At 37.9% G+C, this 16,827-nt stretch overlaps 1 protein-coding gene across 10 annotated transcripts in view; it reads right to left on the bottom strand.

The window, feature by feature from the left end:
* The window catches only part of VPS13D (vacuolar protein sorting 13 homolog D), a 225,761-nt gene that overhangs the window by 186,820 nt on the left and 22,114 nt on the right, over nt 1–16,827 (bottom strand). For 9 of the 10 annotated variants that reach the window (XM_074975870.1, XM_074975874.1, XM_074975877.1 and 6 more), the window contains 10 exons: nt 15,732–15,939; nt 14,827–15,006; nt 14,005–14,135; nt 12,073–12,145; nt 10,981–11,151; nt 9,288–9,418; nt 8,450–8,582; nt 4,153–6,375; nt 3,516–3,667; nt 856–1,890 (listed from right to left, as the gene is read on the bottom strand). In XM_074975870.1, coding sequence (XP_074831971.1) covers nt 856–1,890; nt 3,516–3,667; nt 4,153–6,375; nt 8,450–8,582; nt 9,288–9,418; nt 10,981–11,151; nt 12,073–12,145; nt 14,005–14,135; nt 14,827–15,006; nt 15,732–15,939 — 4,437 coding nt within the window. The remainder of the gene's footprint in view (nt 1–855; nt 1,891–3,515; nt 3,668–4,152; nt 6,376–8,449; nt 8,583–9,287; nt 9,419–10,980; nt 11,152–12,072; nt 12,146–14,004; nt 14,136–14,826; nt 15,007–15,731; nt 15,940–16,827) is intronic. The other variant, XM_074975879.1, reaches the window with a different exon arrangement.

Below are 16,827 nucleotides of genomic sequence, written 5' to 3'. Positions count from 1 at the left end.
CACCATAGGGATCTTAAGATTTTTAGTCAATGTCATCTATTTTACCTAGGAATTTGGGCTCCAGTGAGGCTTGAGAAACATTGCTACCTCCCCACCCCAAATATTCCTTAGAAGGGTTCTTTTGAGGTCTCCCACACAACTCACCCCTCGTTTTAGGAGACGCATTGGGGCCCTCCTAATCCGTAACTCAGGCAAGCTGCCTGAGGCTTGGCAGGAGCCTCAAACCTGAGTGGAGTATAAAAATCTCAAGATGGTCATGATGCCATCAGAATCAGGATGTTCTTAGGGGATCTGACAGAGGCTTTTTCATCCAGGGAAAGGGAGGATGACCTTATTTAGGAGTCCACCAGATTCTGTTCAGCATAATAAAGTATCTGGAATGGCTGGGGGTGATGAGTTTTTGAAACTCCGATCATCCAGCTAAGATTAGCAGGGACCAGGAAGCATTCTAGTGTGTTCACTAAGACTTGCAAAGGTGACAAATGGAACTGGGGCTTGGACTCTTCTCCTGCCACACAGTGGATGGCAGTGTCTTCTAATCTAATGACCACACAAGATATTCTAAAACCATGACTTGCCAAGATTCTTTCCTTCAAAAATCAAATACACTCCCTCACCCAAAATTCACATAAAAAGTAAATGTATTATTATTAAACACCTGTTTTGCAAAGATTTTGTATTCCCTGCCAAAGACTTTGTATAATTGGGATTTAACATAATATTGTACATAGGATACAGGTGAATGATCCCCCCTGTAAATATAAAATATTAAATTAAAACCAAGTAATATTTACATAAAGCAAATGTTTTATGGAGACAAATATGGTCAACATTCAGCATCTCTACTTCTAGTACCTTAAGTTTCAGCTTGGTATTTACAGGATCCTGAACTTCAGAAGTTGATAAGACACTTGTTTCTGATTTAACCATTTGCTGATTATCCTCATGTTGCTGCTTCATAGCATGGTTATCAGCAGTGGATCCAATCCCAAAAAAATCCAATATTACCACCCAGGTTTGCAATGTTATTAAAACATCTAGGCAGTTGAAGTCAACATCCACACTACGGTTAATTTTGTTATAGCGAGAAGAAAATTCAGAATGTTTCTTGTCCACTAGGAATATATTGATATGAACCAATGAATCATCAAAATTATTTTTTCCAGAAGGCACCTTGGACTTGTTTAATGTCGGAGAAGGAGGTGGGGTCAAAGGATATTCAGAGTCAACATCTTCTTTTTGTGTCTTACGGGAGGTACAAGTTGGTCTTTGATACAACTGAAAGACATTTGGTGCTTCTTCCATGTGGGAGGGGAGGGAACGTGGCATATCAGGATACTCCACATTGGATACTAAAGGGCAAGACTGGGAAAGATATTCTTTGTGTGCTAAACTGGATGGTTTGGGTGCTCCGCGGGACACCATGAGGTTTTTATGCACAGAATCTGGACTTTTTTCCAAGAGGTCTTCCATCAGCAGAGAACGCAAAGTAATCTGAACAGACAAAGTATGTGGGTGATCCTTGGTGAATTCAACATCAAAGTCCTGAAATTTTAAGCTGACCAGACCTTGTGCTCCAAGTGTAAGATCTCCACATAACTGAACCTGGAGTTCTGAAATACAAAAGTTTGCTTGAATATGCGTAAAAGATGTTGTTTCTCTAACAAGCATTGACTTGTGTGGAAGAGCAGAAAAACTGGAATGGCTGAACAACCCATTTTCTTTCCGTTCATTCAAGAACTCTGAGCCTATGCTGCGAAGCGATGCTGAAGGAGAACTAGGACAAGTTGAAGCTGTAGAGCTGGATGCAAATTTATTCAAATCTTCATTGTAAATTAAATTGTCAAGGGTTTGCAAAACTTGCTCATATACATGTTTTGCTAGCACCACCTGCAGTTAAAAAACAAAACAGTCATACGTCTAGCAGTATCTATTAATTTTTTAAGTTGAGCAAGTGTGTAAAAAAAAAAAAAAACTCAGTAATTTAACGTAAAAATATCATTGTGTCTAGTACTTCAGGCCCCAAAAATTAATTTGCACTAAAGTTCTAAAAACACCATGCAGAAGATCTAGAGAAACATTCTACACAGAATCAATACTTCTTAGCCACGTAAGTGTAACTCCTTTGCTTCTCTCTTTGCACTACCTCTATGACTGCTACTTAATTAAGAACATTAAGGCTCTGTCTACATTGCAGCATTATTTGGAAATAAGCTATTCCACAAGAGATTTTCCAAAATAGCTTATTTCTAAATAGCACATCTACGCATAAAATGCCTATCAAAACAGCACTCAGCTATTTTGAAAGAGCACGTCCAGACCCTATTTCAAATTACAGCCCTTGGATGCACGATAGCTTATTATGAAATAGCCCCTATTCCCTGACTACACAGTCCCTATTCAGAAATATCTATTTTGGAATAGGCACTACTCCTCATAGAATGAGATTTACCAAATTTGAAATAAGCAGTCCACTATTTTGAAATTATTTCAAAATAGTGTTTGCATTGTGTAGATGCTCAGAAAGTTATTTCAGAATAGTGGCCATTATTCTGAAGTAACTTTGATGTATAGGCACACCCTTAACATTTAAAAAAGTTTTGTATATGTTAATATTTAATCTTTTCTTCAGCTCCTTCCTTGCATGAAGTCACTCCTCCATGCCACACCAGCATAATTTCCCCAGCAACTCATCATTGTAACACAGAGTCTTTTAAAAAACACCGGCTCAATTCCTGGTGAATGTTTGAAATACACCACCAGTAAGTTTCAGACTGAAGCAAGGGTAGACTTAACTAGAGAAATCCTGTATACAGCACAGAAGCTGGTACACAAAACTGAACCATTCCACAAATTCATGATTTTAATATCTCCAGTGGCACAAGGTTTGCATTGGAAATGCCAAAACTAAAACATCAGGGCATTCGCTCCAAAGAGAAAAATACCATTTTTGACTAATGATAACTTTGTGCTGAGTTACAGAAATAATAAGATCTTCTAAATATCACTTCATGCCACAGTTTTTGCAGTAATTAATTTTTTTCAATTCAGATGGATGAAAGTTACCAGAATAACAGCTCTAAAGAGTTTTTTTTGTTTATCACAGAACAAGTGCAGCCCAGGCAGTATAGTAGAAGCTTCCCACTATGAGCCCAAATATCTTCACTTATAGAAAATACATATGGGATGAAAAGATACTTTTTAGTCCCATTCAATTCCTGATCTTTGTTGAGATCCCAAGCAAGCATGCCAATTAAAGCAACGGCAGTGGGGGTTCTGGTGATGTGGATGGAGAATGATTAGGAAATCAGAGCCCATCAATTCATTTCACGCAGACTATCAAAATGCTAACTTCAGGACAACACTGTCCTGGGTTAGATTTAAACTGGCAATCAAAAAGTAGAAAGCTCTGTATTCCATTTTTTAGTCCATGAGATTGCTCTTCTATATAATCAAAGAAGGCTTTGAAAGCAAAGAATAGGTAACATGTATTTTAACACTGGTAAATATTATACCTGAAGAGGGTTGACAAATTTCCCCTCAATTCTCATAATGCTTGATATTCCAGGGTCTTCATTAGTCAAAGGGAATGTCATCTCTAGACCTCTGTCTACTGGGATCTTTTCCAATTTAAACTGAATAGTGGTGTTGTTCAAAATGTGAAAAGCTGTTATTAAAAACAAACCAATTAATTATATATTTTTATCCCCAACGGCTACAATATTAAATACTAATCACCTCATATTGAAACATAACTGCCAAATTGACATAAAGGCAAAAATCACATCAGCATGGAATCTCTCTCTCTCTCTCGACCTTTTAGTGTGGGATGGGATCAGCACAGCCCTGAAAAGGCAACACAGTTTGGCTTTTACTGATCTAATTATGAATCTTCAATTGTTTTAAAATTTACATTTTAAAAATTGTAATTCTGATTATATTTTGACAAGGCTGTGCACGGAGGCAGCTATTCAGTTTTCAGATTAGTAGTGCAAAATCTGGATATAAATAAATCCAAATTTGTTCACACTATCCACGCTGTAATTAAGTTTCCAAGCAGCATGTTTTAGAAAAAGACCATTATTCAAATACACTCAGTATTACTACCACCTGGCAACAAACAGCAAAACCAGAGCGCTTCATGGTACTTACCATGACCTTTATGTAATGACTCAAAAAAATCATGACGAGTAAAGCTGGATTCCTCCTGGCTACTAACACTGGCAGTACCTGAAGGAGGTGGCACACCCTGAGTCATCTCAAATGCAGGCTCCTTCCTGAACATAAACTGGGTGCTATTTAATGAATACATTTTAATGTCTTTAATTTCAACTTGCAATCTGTCGCTTCTAGACTCGTCTTCACCTGCCACAAAATTCTGAATTGATATTTGTCCTAGATGTCCTACAAGCAGTTCAGGGCTACCTGGCTTGCGAGGTATTGACACAATTGGTGATTCAACATTTACATTTAAGATAAGCTTAATGGTATCTGTTTTGAGAGATGATGGTCCAAACCCATCTTCTTCATTATCTTCTAAATTGAAAGGGTCTCTTGCCCGTGGTGTAGTATCAAACAGAGAAACCATTTCACTGTATTCAGCAGTTTTAGTTGCCAGGACAGAAGTAACTTTTGTTGCTGCTGTCTTCAACATGCTTCGGAAATTCTCTTCCAATTCATCCATGGATAATGTTAGTTCTTTCAGAAATTTAGCTGAGTGGTTGTAATGTAAAGAAGCCATTTTGAGATTCAGAGAGCATTCTTCTTTTGACTGCTCTGTGAAATTGAAGCTTAAAGCATCTGGAAGGCTACTTCCATCATCAAGCCTGACAAATACAGATTCAAGGTAGCCTACACCATTGATGAGATTTTCATACCTTACTGTATTCCCTATGCTGACAACATACTGGTTCTTAACATTATCTTGTGTCAGATCCATAAGGTGCAAGCAGCCAAGAGAGCCATTTACTTCCAGATTGCTACACATAGAGACATTAACTTTGGTGCCACCAATGCTTGCTGTTGCAATTTTTCTGCCATATTTTTCTCCATTTGTCATTCCAACTGTCCTAAGGAGGAGTATATTTAGCCAGTGAATGTCCACTGCGACTTCTATATTTCGTGCATGAGTAGACTGAAATGTTTCCTGCTCCCTGAAATTTCTTTCCAAGTCAGTCATTAAGGGCTGAGGGCTAGAATCTTCTTTTCCCATTGGGAAAGATTTCTGGAGAAACCCAATCAGCTCAACGATTGTTTCTGGGTTAAGTATAATATCCAAGTTGTTCACCTGCACTGATATCACTTGGAGTGTGCTATCCAAATTCATCGATGGGCATTCTGCACTCACAAATTGATATTCCAGTTTAATCAAAGATTCTTGATCTTTTGAATAATTACCAGATGGACCATCTGAGGCTGCAGCACATTTCTCTGTCAAACTGGCTACATTAATTGGACAGACTTCATTTGGTCCAGAAGTAGGAGACTGTGCCCTACTATCTCGAAGACTTCCTGTGGGAACATCAAAACTAAGATTTTTGTGAGAAGCCATCAAAAGATCAAAATCAGAGCCATATGTCTGCATGGTGTCAACCAGCAGCAAACCATGAACAGTTAGGGACACTTCTGCATCATAAGGTCTCTTCACAAAATGGGCATTGGTGCCAAAAACCTTGAGTACAGAGATATATCGTCCATTACTTTCAACCCCTAACTGCATACAGTTAACTTTAAATTCAGCTAAAAGAAGCTGAGACTCTACAAGAACCTCCCTTGTATGTTGTTCAACCATCATAACACTCTGGGTTAGATTCATTACAGAATCGTGCAAACTTCCATGCTGGTCCACCTCTGTGAATATTTTTTCTTTCCCTATGTGCAAAGCATCATCGGATTTAGTTTCAGACGTACTCAGCCGTGCAAAACAGTTCTTCAAAGCTGATATTTTATCCTCATTGATATGTATTTTCAAGTCTGGTAAATTCCCAGACAAGACAGCTCCTGGGTATTTTGGATCAGATGTGTATACCAGTCTGCGCTCCAGTTGCAAATGAACATTGAATTTTTCTACCACATGTGTTGGACCCACATCGCTATCCTGAAAATGCTTCCAGTTATCCTTCACTTGTCCAACCATGATCTGAAGATCCATAAATGACAAGGTGTATCTTTCATACATTTTTTTACTCATTAAATGTGCTTGTAGCTGCTCCTCACTGATTTCTACTCCAGCCATTTCAGATGTTTTGATTCCACTACTTGTGGTAGACTCAGAAGGCGGTGTATTGGGAGGAGTTGCAAGAGGTGTTTTATATTCATCATCACTCAGTTCATTGACTTCTGACAATAAACCACCAGTACTCTTTTTCGATTCATCTGTAGATTAAGAAGGAGGATCTCATCAAAATCATGTATTCTTTTCCTCTGGATACATTGATTTTATGCCATATTTTAATTTTAAACAAAGGTCAAGAAATTGTTGGAGGCAATACTCATATAGTACCTTCCTCTTAACACTAGTTTTAATAACAGTAAGAAAGCATGAAGAAACGTAACCAGACTATTTTTTTATAGGTGAAGCAAAAGTGACAGATGTAACACATTAAAATTCAGTTTTAAGAAATCATAGTTGTGAATTTTTCTTAATTATACATTACAATTACATTCCTACAATTACTGAAGAAGATCAGAGGAAAACATTTATCACACTGTTGATGTGATGCATTTAACGATACTTTGGGCCTGCTTTAAGGACCAATGAAGTCAACCAATGCAGGACATAACTAAAGTTAATGGGATCAAGCTGTTTGTGCCTAATCAATTTTATTGTTCACAGAAGAGAATCAGTAACGGACTAATCTTGCAATTTCCACTTTTGATTCTTTGTGGTTTTCACTCAGCAGAAGAGGAGATAAAAATTATGCCACTCAAAAGAATCAAATTCCTTTTTAAACTTACTAGAGAACCCAAAATGCCCAATTCAAATCCCTAATGTAGAAGATAATTAAAAAAAAGCTGTGAAGACCTTGAAGAAGTTGGTTCGTCAGCATGCTAGAAAGAGCTAGAATGTTATGTCAAAGAGGGTGAATACCGGCAAAAGTCCCACTAAGTTCAGTTAGACCAGAATTTTACCTTACGACAGTAGTTTCTTGGTATCATACTATTTTCCACTGAAGAGACATTAAAACTAGGACTTTAAGGTTCTATGGCTTCATTTTCAAAAATGAGTACTAAATAGAGAAATGCAACGTAATAACATATTTAGGTATTTTTAAGCAGATTTGTTTTACATAAAAGCTTTTTTTTCTTTTTTTTTAATTGTGCTTGAGTCCCCTTTCCAGTTTTTTACATTGTTATCAGCACTATAGGTTAGCTTAGTTATAAAAGCAATTATATTCTTTACTGGATGCTAAAAAAGAAAAAAGATATTTCCTTCTACTCTTACCAGGCTAACGCTAGGAAAATACCATGGTACAGTGTGACAGGGCTACACATTTTGGAGTCTAGCTTCAAAATATGCTTCGTCTAGGACACTCATTTCAGAAGAGTCCAGACACTTATCTGTTTCCAAGCCTTTCTTTTTGCTTCCCTGTGACAAGCACTCCCAGTATGATCAAATGTGCCAGACATCCAGATTACAGATGCAGATGACCTCAGGCAGACTTCAGACTTTACAAGAATCCTGTAGAACAGGGGGTGGGGAACTTGTAGCCTGCAGGCTGGATTCAGCCTATGGGTGCTGCCTATCATGGGAGCAAGTGGCTCTATGCTGGGACCAACACTACTGGACAGCACTGCCCCATGTATTGGCATGTAGTCTCCACCCCACCGCTCCCACAGACCGGGAATCCCCGCCAATGGGAGCAGTGCTGGGCAGGCAGGGCCCAATAGTGGGATAGATTTTAGTCCAGGGTAAGCCTAACCTCTACAGAGTTGTGTCAAGTAGGCTGGCACCCCCATCCTCTCTCTCTTTTGACACCTCCTCCTCCACAGATCCCACAACCTCACCCCACTCCTGCATCATCCCTCCTGGCCAACCCCCACACCTCTACCCTGGCTCCCCAGAACAGTTAATCCAGCCTGGGCAGGGGTGCCCCCCAACATGAGTTGGAAGTGGGAGGGGAACTCTGGCAACATGAGTTGCATGAGTGAGATGAATATCATTTTTTTTTTCTGCTTGTCAGGCAGAAGCCACATCTGTGTAAGTATTTTTTTAAAATTTTTATTTTGTCAGTGGCCCATGACCCAGAAAAAATTTCCCCACCCCTGCTGTAGAGGTTAGGCCTGCCCTGGACTAAAACCTATCCCCTGTACAACTTTTTTTTTTATATTTCAATAAATATGCTATTAATACTAGTAAAACTATGTGCCCAGGCAAACAGAAGACTACAAGAGTAGAACAAATATTTTTACCCTATACAGACTGTTACAGCTCATTTCCAGGCCATACCTTGAGAATTAGTAAGTAATATTCTTCCCAGATCCAATATGACTAATACTGGGTCCACAAATTTGAAATCATCAGGGAAGATCACCTTAGGGGCAGAAATATTGAGGTACACTGTCCAACGTTTGCTGTCTTCCTGAAAAGAAGATCAAAAATAAAATAAAAGCCTACCCCATTAGGAATACTTCCCTTCCCAGTCACAAAACACATGCAAGAGCCAAATCACAGCCAAATCATAAATTTCAAATACCAAATCTCCACTGATACTACATTACCAGTACAAGCGTAACATGCATTTGATATTTTATGGAAAAGTTTCAGAGCCCAAATATTTTCTTCTCAAAGAAGAGATCCTTAGAAAACTTACGATATGTAAATTACTAATACAGTTACCTTTTAATGACAAGGAAGGACAAAGTAGTTTCTGAGAGCAGGTGAAAGACCAATTTAGAAAACATCCTTTAAATGAGTCCAATTTATATTGTAGCTTTGATGACAGTAACTAACTGCTATTGCAGTTTTTAGAGCTAGCGAGGAGGTAGTATATCATCTCACTTACAGATTCAAGAACAGGGTAGAACTACTCAGCCATTCACTACTTTTCGTTTGCAATCAAAAATTGGATTTCTTCATTGCAATGTGATAGCTATAGACTTGCACAAAAATTTTCAAAAGAGTGCAACAACCAACAGGTCCTATTGATTTCAATGGGAACTTGAAATCTGAGGAACTTTGTGGAGCCCTTCAGTGTTCAGTAACTACAATAAAAGGCAAGGAAACAAAAACAACACACTTCTGGGGAAGGAAAAAAAAAAAAAAAAAAAAAAAAAAAAAAACTTACAATGAAATCTCCCACTAGTAAACGATCAATCGTTTGCCTGATTTCGGCTTTTGTCTGCATTTTCAGTTTGTTGTATTGTCTTCTAGCCGCTTCAGCCACTCTCACCTCTAACTCAGACTGATATCCAAAACCTGTAGAAAAGATACAAATCTGAGTAGATATAATTTTGTTCACACTTTGCTGAGCCAGGAAGAAGCAGTGAGAATCTTTGTATTTATTTACTGCGATTCATTAAAAATGTAAGCTAGGCTATGTCTAGATATCTTCTGACAAAATTTCTGTCAATAGATCACCGCCAAGCAGATTACAAGAGCTGTCTGAAAAAAATGGCCAACCAGAAGCACAGCAGATAGGGCTGCACCTGTCACGGAAGCCCTGTCTGTCAATAGGGGGCTGGGCCCCCAGAACGTCCAGACCAGCTTTCTGTCATCAGATCTCTGTCAGAGGCATAATGACTCATGGGGAGCAGGATAAGAGGGTCGACAGAAGTGCTGCATTCTGTCAATTTATTGTCAGCCAAACACTCTGGGAATCTTAATGCTCCCTTAGTTTTGTCAACAAAAATGCTCCAGTGTAGACATAACCCTAAGTTTTTAATTTTTTCCTCTCTAGGGTACATCTATACTAGGAACTAACTTCAAAGTTAACTTTGAAGTTAGGCACTACCTTGAAGTAGCCAGTAGAGAGTCTACACACAGTTTCCCTAATGTCAAAGTTAACTTTGAAGTAGGAAGCCCAACTTCAAACTCCTTACTCCATTCCTGGGAATGGAGTCATGCCCTAATTCCAAGTTTAACTTTGAAGTAGGGTGTGTGTAGACATTCAACTTCAAAGTTATTTTTGTAATGTAAACACAGCCTAGGAGATTAAACAAAAGCCAGGAGAGTGTATAACGAAAGATAACCAAAGACTATCTACAACCTGAAGTGATCATTCCCAACAAACAGCTGTAAATATTGACCATATTACAAATGATTATTTGCCAGAAACAGAGAAGCAAACACAGGACTTTTAGAATTATTTTCTAAATATTATGACTGGTCATACCTTCCATTTTAATTTCCTGAACAAAATGTAACTAAATGTACTCGGGAGAATTTATAGGAGAAGCTATGAGGCAGCCAAAATCCTTCCTAATCAAATCCGTGTCCTGTGAGGAACATTTTGATCTTGTGAAAAGGAAGGAAAACTATTTCTGTACTGGAACTGCCCCACATCTTGCTGCTATCAAACTATGAGTATTCAAATACTAAGGACTCAAAAAGAATCATTTATTATTCCCTATTGTCACCCTTTCTGTCCTCAGAAGCAAATATAGAGAGCTAAAATTTTAATGAGAGGTGCCACAAAGCTCAAACTCAGGTGTTACAGAAGTCCTTATGAAAGGGAGACGGCAACTTCAAGCAGCACTAAACTCCCTGACCAAGCCAGGAGTGGCAAAGACAGACTTGAAAAAGGACAGATAGATAGTGTTAATGTAGTAGCTACACAAGTAATAAATTAAAGGTGGAAGTGTAGGCAGATATCCTGAGCGTGTGTCGTCTTTGATTCAGAAATCAAGAGAAATCCTATACTATTTTTTTATTTGGATTTACAATGAAATTCTTACTCTGGCTCTACTGTACTAAATATGAGAAATTAAATTTGAGAAAATAAATAAGACATGAAAAAATATAAAACAAAAAAGGTTAACCTGAGGTATGAACCCTTCCCTTGTAGAAGAAATCGGCTACTTTCTTAATGGCTTGTGGATTGTAAATAATATTTAGAGGTCTGGTACTGACTTCCAGACGTCTCTCAAAACTGCTGTGGGCTGGGTTTCTTTCATACAGCATCTCAAATACAGGTGCATCAGGATCTGCATCTGAATTAAAACAACACAAGAATCTAAAAACAATTATCTCTTAAGAGCAAAAAAGTGTCAAGTATTATATGTATTGATTTTTTAGTTTGGATTTTGAAGGGGTTTAATATCGGATGACCCCACATATCATAATATTTAAATTTTTTAAAATACAACAGATATGCCCATTTTGGTGCAACAAAGCAACTCTATTTACAAGTAAACATTCATAAACTTAAAGGCCAAAATGAGACAATCATAATACACCCCAAATCTGTGAGTTACTGAAGTCCTCACATTATGATTTACAGACTACAGCTATTAAAACACTGTTAACCGACCCCCACCAGTTAACTCCAGCAGCAGGCCATGCAGTGCACCCAGAGCTAAAACACAAACAAATAATCATTTCAACATCCCTATTAAAGACTTCAAAACTACAGACAATTCACTAATTGAACAGGCAAGTGACCTGTACCCCATGGGGCACAGGAAGGCAAAAACTTCACACCTCATCTGTCAATATGACATGGGAGGAAATTCCTTCCTGACCTCAAATATGACACTGTGTATCTATAATCAACTGACAGAATTTTTCAAAATTAGCTGCCTAAAATTAGGCTTCCAACTCAAGCAGCAGAGTATCTGCGGGTCCTCCTGAGTGCAGTGTACCAAAATCAGGCAACTTATTTAGCTGCGTAACAGCCTAATCTTGCGTATCTGTTCTGCACAGGTGGATCTCAGAGCCCATGAAAAGCCCAATGATTTTACTGTAAGAGAGATCCTACTAGATTCATTATGCAAGTTAAGTGCCCAAAGATGGACTCAGAAGACTAATGTTAGGCACCATGGTTTGAAATTTTTTAGCTTATTTATTTCACCATTTTTAAATGTCTAAAACTGTTTGCATGCTCAGTTCAGGTATAAAAATGAAAATATTACCAGTGCTCTGATTAGTCATTTCTGAAGAGGAAGTCTGGAGAACAAAGGAAGAGACACAGCCAACCTCTTTTTGCTAATTAGGAAAAAAAATTAAAGACCATCAAATTGAATAGAGGAATAAGCCATATAGTGTACATACACAAATTCAAGTTGTTTTTTCCTTATTTGTACTCACTTTTATAACACAATGGCTGTGTCTACACTAGCTTCCTACTTCAAAGGGAGCATGGTAAGTAAGGTGTCAGGAGATTATTAACGAAGTGCTGCGCTGCAAATGCAGCACTTCATTAAGATAATTCTCCCCCACGGAAACTTCAAAGTGTTAAACTTCTAAATGCTGGCTCACGTATAGCCGCAGCTAACCCGCCAGTACTTCCAAGTGCCTGGGCAAAATTTTGAGCAGTAAAAGGGACTTCAAAGTTGCCCAAGCACTTCAAAGTACCGGCGGTTTAGTCGCAGCTACACACAAGCCGCCATTTCAAAGTTGCCGTGGGGAAGAATTAGCTTAAAGAAGTGCTGCATATGCAGCACAGCACTTCATTAATGATCTCCTGACACCTTACTTACCATGCTCCCTTTGAAGTAGGGAGCTAGTGTAGACAAGCTCAATGTGTTTTATGTTAATCATGATAATGCAATTTTGCCCTATATTCTTCCTTCATATAACCAAAACCAAAAAGAAAACAATTTGCATGTGAACTCACAAGAAGGGAAAGCTCTCCTTCTTAGTCAACAAGCTGATGTCCAAATAAAAACTGCCAAGTGGAAACCACATTTTTACAAATGCGGGAATATTATAGACTTCAAATCTTCACAGATAAAGCAAAAATCCAATTTTTCATCCACCTTTTGAAGAAACACAAATTCTTCACTGACAATACTAGAAGGAAGTTCCTGGATCCCAGGTTTGTAGTCCAGAACGAGATGCAAGTGCTCCATGGGAACCAGTGTTTTTTTGGCAAGAAGGGGCAATGCATTGCGAAATAAAGCAAGAACAAACTAATTAAGCAGCAGCACTCATTATTCCAAAACTAAATTCAGTCCAATAAGTGAACAACAATCCTCAAGATTAAAAAATGGAAATACAAAGAGCATCATAACAGATCCTAGCAGAGGAAAAAAATGACCAGTCAAACACTTCCCAATTTATAGATTTTCTTTCATGCTTATAATGTCAATATTTTATACTAATATACAAAACTATCAATATTTTTATCTTTATGTTTGCTATTGTTATAATTATAAGGGTTAGCCAGCAGGCTGGAAGTAAAAGGGTTAACCTTTTTAGTCAGGTGGGGTTGGTCTATAGGAATGTAGGTAAAAATTAAATTTTGGCTTTTTTCTTTTTTGTTTCTTTTTTTTTTTTCCAGCTATAAGAAAGAGAGAGAGAGAATATCTTCCTCCAAAAACAGGCCCTTCAATCTTCTGTAAGTAGGGTAAAGTTTGTTAGGCTTTATTGTTTTATGGTTTGGGAAGTGGGGTTTATGTTCGTGCACTTTTTAAAAATGTTTTTTTTTAAACTTTCCTCACAACTAAGTTTTAGTCCCAGGGTGGAGATTTGTCATGTGTTTTACTTTGTAACTTTTCCATCTACTTATAAGGCTTGCAACACAAATACTGGTAATAATAAAAGGTTTTTTGTTTTTTTTTTTTTAAATTAACCTGGTATCGGTTAATGTTTGTGTCCTGGTTTTTACTTTTGGGGATAAAATACAAAAGCTCACGGCACAATGAAAGCGAAAAGCCAAAATTTAATTTTTACCTACATTCCTATAGGCCAACCCCACCTGGCTAAAAAGGTTAATCCTTTTACTCTCAGGCTGCTGATTAACCCTTATAATTATTAACAGCTATATATGTGTTTTTATTTAAATATTTATCCTGAAATGGCAACAGAACTATATCAAGATGCAACTACATTCTTTTACTTACAGGATTAGGAGAGACAAGAAGAGGAAATATGGTCCCTTCTGTTGCTAAATCTCTCAAAAAAAGTCCACCCAGTTGAACTTTGAGAAGGGAAGAATTTCTGCGGGGAAGGGATTCTGCCAAGATCTTTACGCCTAGAAAATAAAAAAAAGACACAAGTGGCTGTATTCCATTCTAGAGAGAAGAAATGAATTTATGAATTACAGATAAAACTGTCACCTTACACATTCATGAGCAAGCTAAGAAACAGTACAAGAACTAAGATGGTCACAGAGGCATAGCTGACCAGTTTAAATTGTTAAGGATTTCTTCAAATAAAAGATTTAAAGTTCTCATACTGTAAGGGGATGCATTTTGCAAGTAACATGCTTACAGTGTCTATATATATTTGGATCAAATAATTGAAAAAATGTTACTGACAGCACCTGGGGCACATCCATTTCTGAATATTTATTACCTGAACTAAAGAACTAAATACGAGGAAAAAAAAGTCAATTTATAAAATAAATTACTGTGAAACTGTTCAAATATCTAAAAGTAAAAAGATTTACTGACACTACGCACAAGAAATGAAAGTCCAATAAATTGCTTTCATATTCAAAGACTCACTTACCTACTTCAATCCTAAAAATCATTAAAATGGTCAAGATACAAAATAATGAAACAAAGCCATACCCAGGGAAGTGAGGTTTTGACCTGAATTGTTTCAGTACTATTCCATAACAATAGCTCAGCCATGAGCGGCTGCATTGTTTATAAAGCAGACAAAGCTCTTGTTCTATTTTAAGTATGACAAGTATCACAGTCTGAAATACAGCATGTTACCTGAAAACTCCAGCTGCATGAAAGCACTTTCAGTTGTACAGAGAGTCCTCTTCTCCTTATGCAACAACGTTACAGTGCCACCATGCAATTGGAGATTTAATTTAGCAAACACATGATCTCTTTTAGTAAATGTGTTCATACTGGAGGCATCTGCAGCTGGATCAAAAAATTCATCAGCACCTAATTTTAAAAAGAGAACAAGGTGAGTTTAACAAACAAGCTACATGATGGCTAGCAAGCAAAAACCTGAGACCACAGCAATTTTGAGAGATGCCTGGAAGTTACCTCCAGGCCTTTAATTATTATGTACAAAGATGACCCCACTACTGGGCAAGAGAGGAATGAACAAGTAGAAAACCTTGTATTCCTGGCTCATCCAGAACTCCAGGGTCTGCATCTCTCCTGCAATAGTTATCACAACAAATAACTAACAATCTTTATTCTGTTTTAGAAATGAGCAAACTAACAGGAAAAAAAATAAATTTTAATTTAGTTCTGGTCAGTAATTAAAAGAATTTTTAAATACTTCTCCTTTATACAGATTTATTTAGCAATTTAAATCTACACCTCTCAAGGAAAAGAATTTAAACAAAAAAAATCCCATGGCAGGAAGCCTCAGAGCCTGAGTCAACTGCTTTGTATTTGCAGGGCTTCTGCTACAGGGCTAAAAATAGCAACGTATATGCTCCCTCTCAGATTGGATCCCAACTTCTGAGAGTCACCCTGTTCACTTGGTTTCAGAGCCCAAGATCCAGTCCAACCAATTTACACTTTTATTTTAGCCACAGAGCACAAGCCCAAGTTATGTAACCCAGGCTCAGAAATTCAGTCACAGTTTTTTTGTGGAAGGAACTAAATACATTCCTTCCCAAAGGTGATAATTTTGAGATACAATATCATCATACCTCGTATGTCTTCCGGACTCCACTGTTCTTGTGGTTCTGGTAGCAGTCGTTCAAAGGGTTCACCTTCATAGGTTTGCTGAGTGTACCCATACCAGCCCCCCCACCCAGGAAACCAAGACTGAAGATACTGCAGCATCCCACTGCTACTGCTACACTCCAGGTCAGTAGGAGAAACTCCAGAGGACTCAGACAACAGCTCTTTAACGCTCTGTTTCAAATAAACAAAATTAAACACTCATTAGGACAATTAAGTGAAACTTTTCCCTAAAAGTTGAAAAATGTGCTGTTTCTTACTATGATTCCATCTACTACTTGCTTATTGAATATTCCTAAGCATAATTACTGTTCTTCCTCATTAAAAAAAGGCTATATTGTCTAAATGGGCTATTATCAGAATCTTGTTTAATACATTCTTAAATTACCACCATAGTTAGCTACTGCATATTTATAGACACGTATATGAATTAACATTGCTGGAGCTACCTTTATCAGTTTCCTAACTGTTCTTAGTTAGATACTCCAGCATCTTGACAGCTGCCAGAATCTTATGTTATCCTTTGCTATGATGAAGTCAATCAATAATCATTTACTTTCAATAGCAATCTCACCCAGTGTTATGAACAGTAGTCTACATTAGACCTTATGAAATAGGGCTTACAGGGTCAATATTTGTGTATTTATACAAGGCACAACTCTCTAGAAAATTCAGTTATAGGTTTCAGTCTAAGTTCTCTCTTTTAATAGTAAAGTGGAAGAACTAGCAGACGACCGCAGCAGATGGAGGCAGGGGTTACACAATGGCCTTCAGAAGGGCGAGATGAAGATCAGACAGCTAGCAGAGGAGAAGCGAGAGCACAGAAAGCACAATAAGGACTTGCCAGACACCCACTACATCTGCAACAGATGCAGCAAGGACTGTCACTCTCATGTGGGTCTTCATAGTCACAATAGACGCTGTAAATGAAGTCCTCAATTGAAACTTTAAAGGGCGCGATCCATAGTCTATGCAGACTGAAGGAAGAGGAGTTAGTGGCGTAGAGGGCAATGTTGTCATCTAACACAGTCAATATGTGGCTGCGGGAGGGAGCCTGCTGCC

This window comes from Carettochelys insculpta, chromosome 23 (genome assembly GCF_033958435.1).
Source record: "Carettochelys insculpta isolate YL-2023 chromosome 23, ASM3395843v1, whole genome shotgun sequence".
Taxonomy (NCBI): Eukaryota; Metazoa; Chordata; order Testudines; family Carettochelyidae; genus Carettochelys; species Carettochelys insculpta.
The sequence above is the reverse complement of the archived record's forward strand: the minus strand, read 5'-3'. Positions and strand labels throughout refer to the sequence as shown.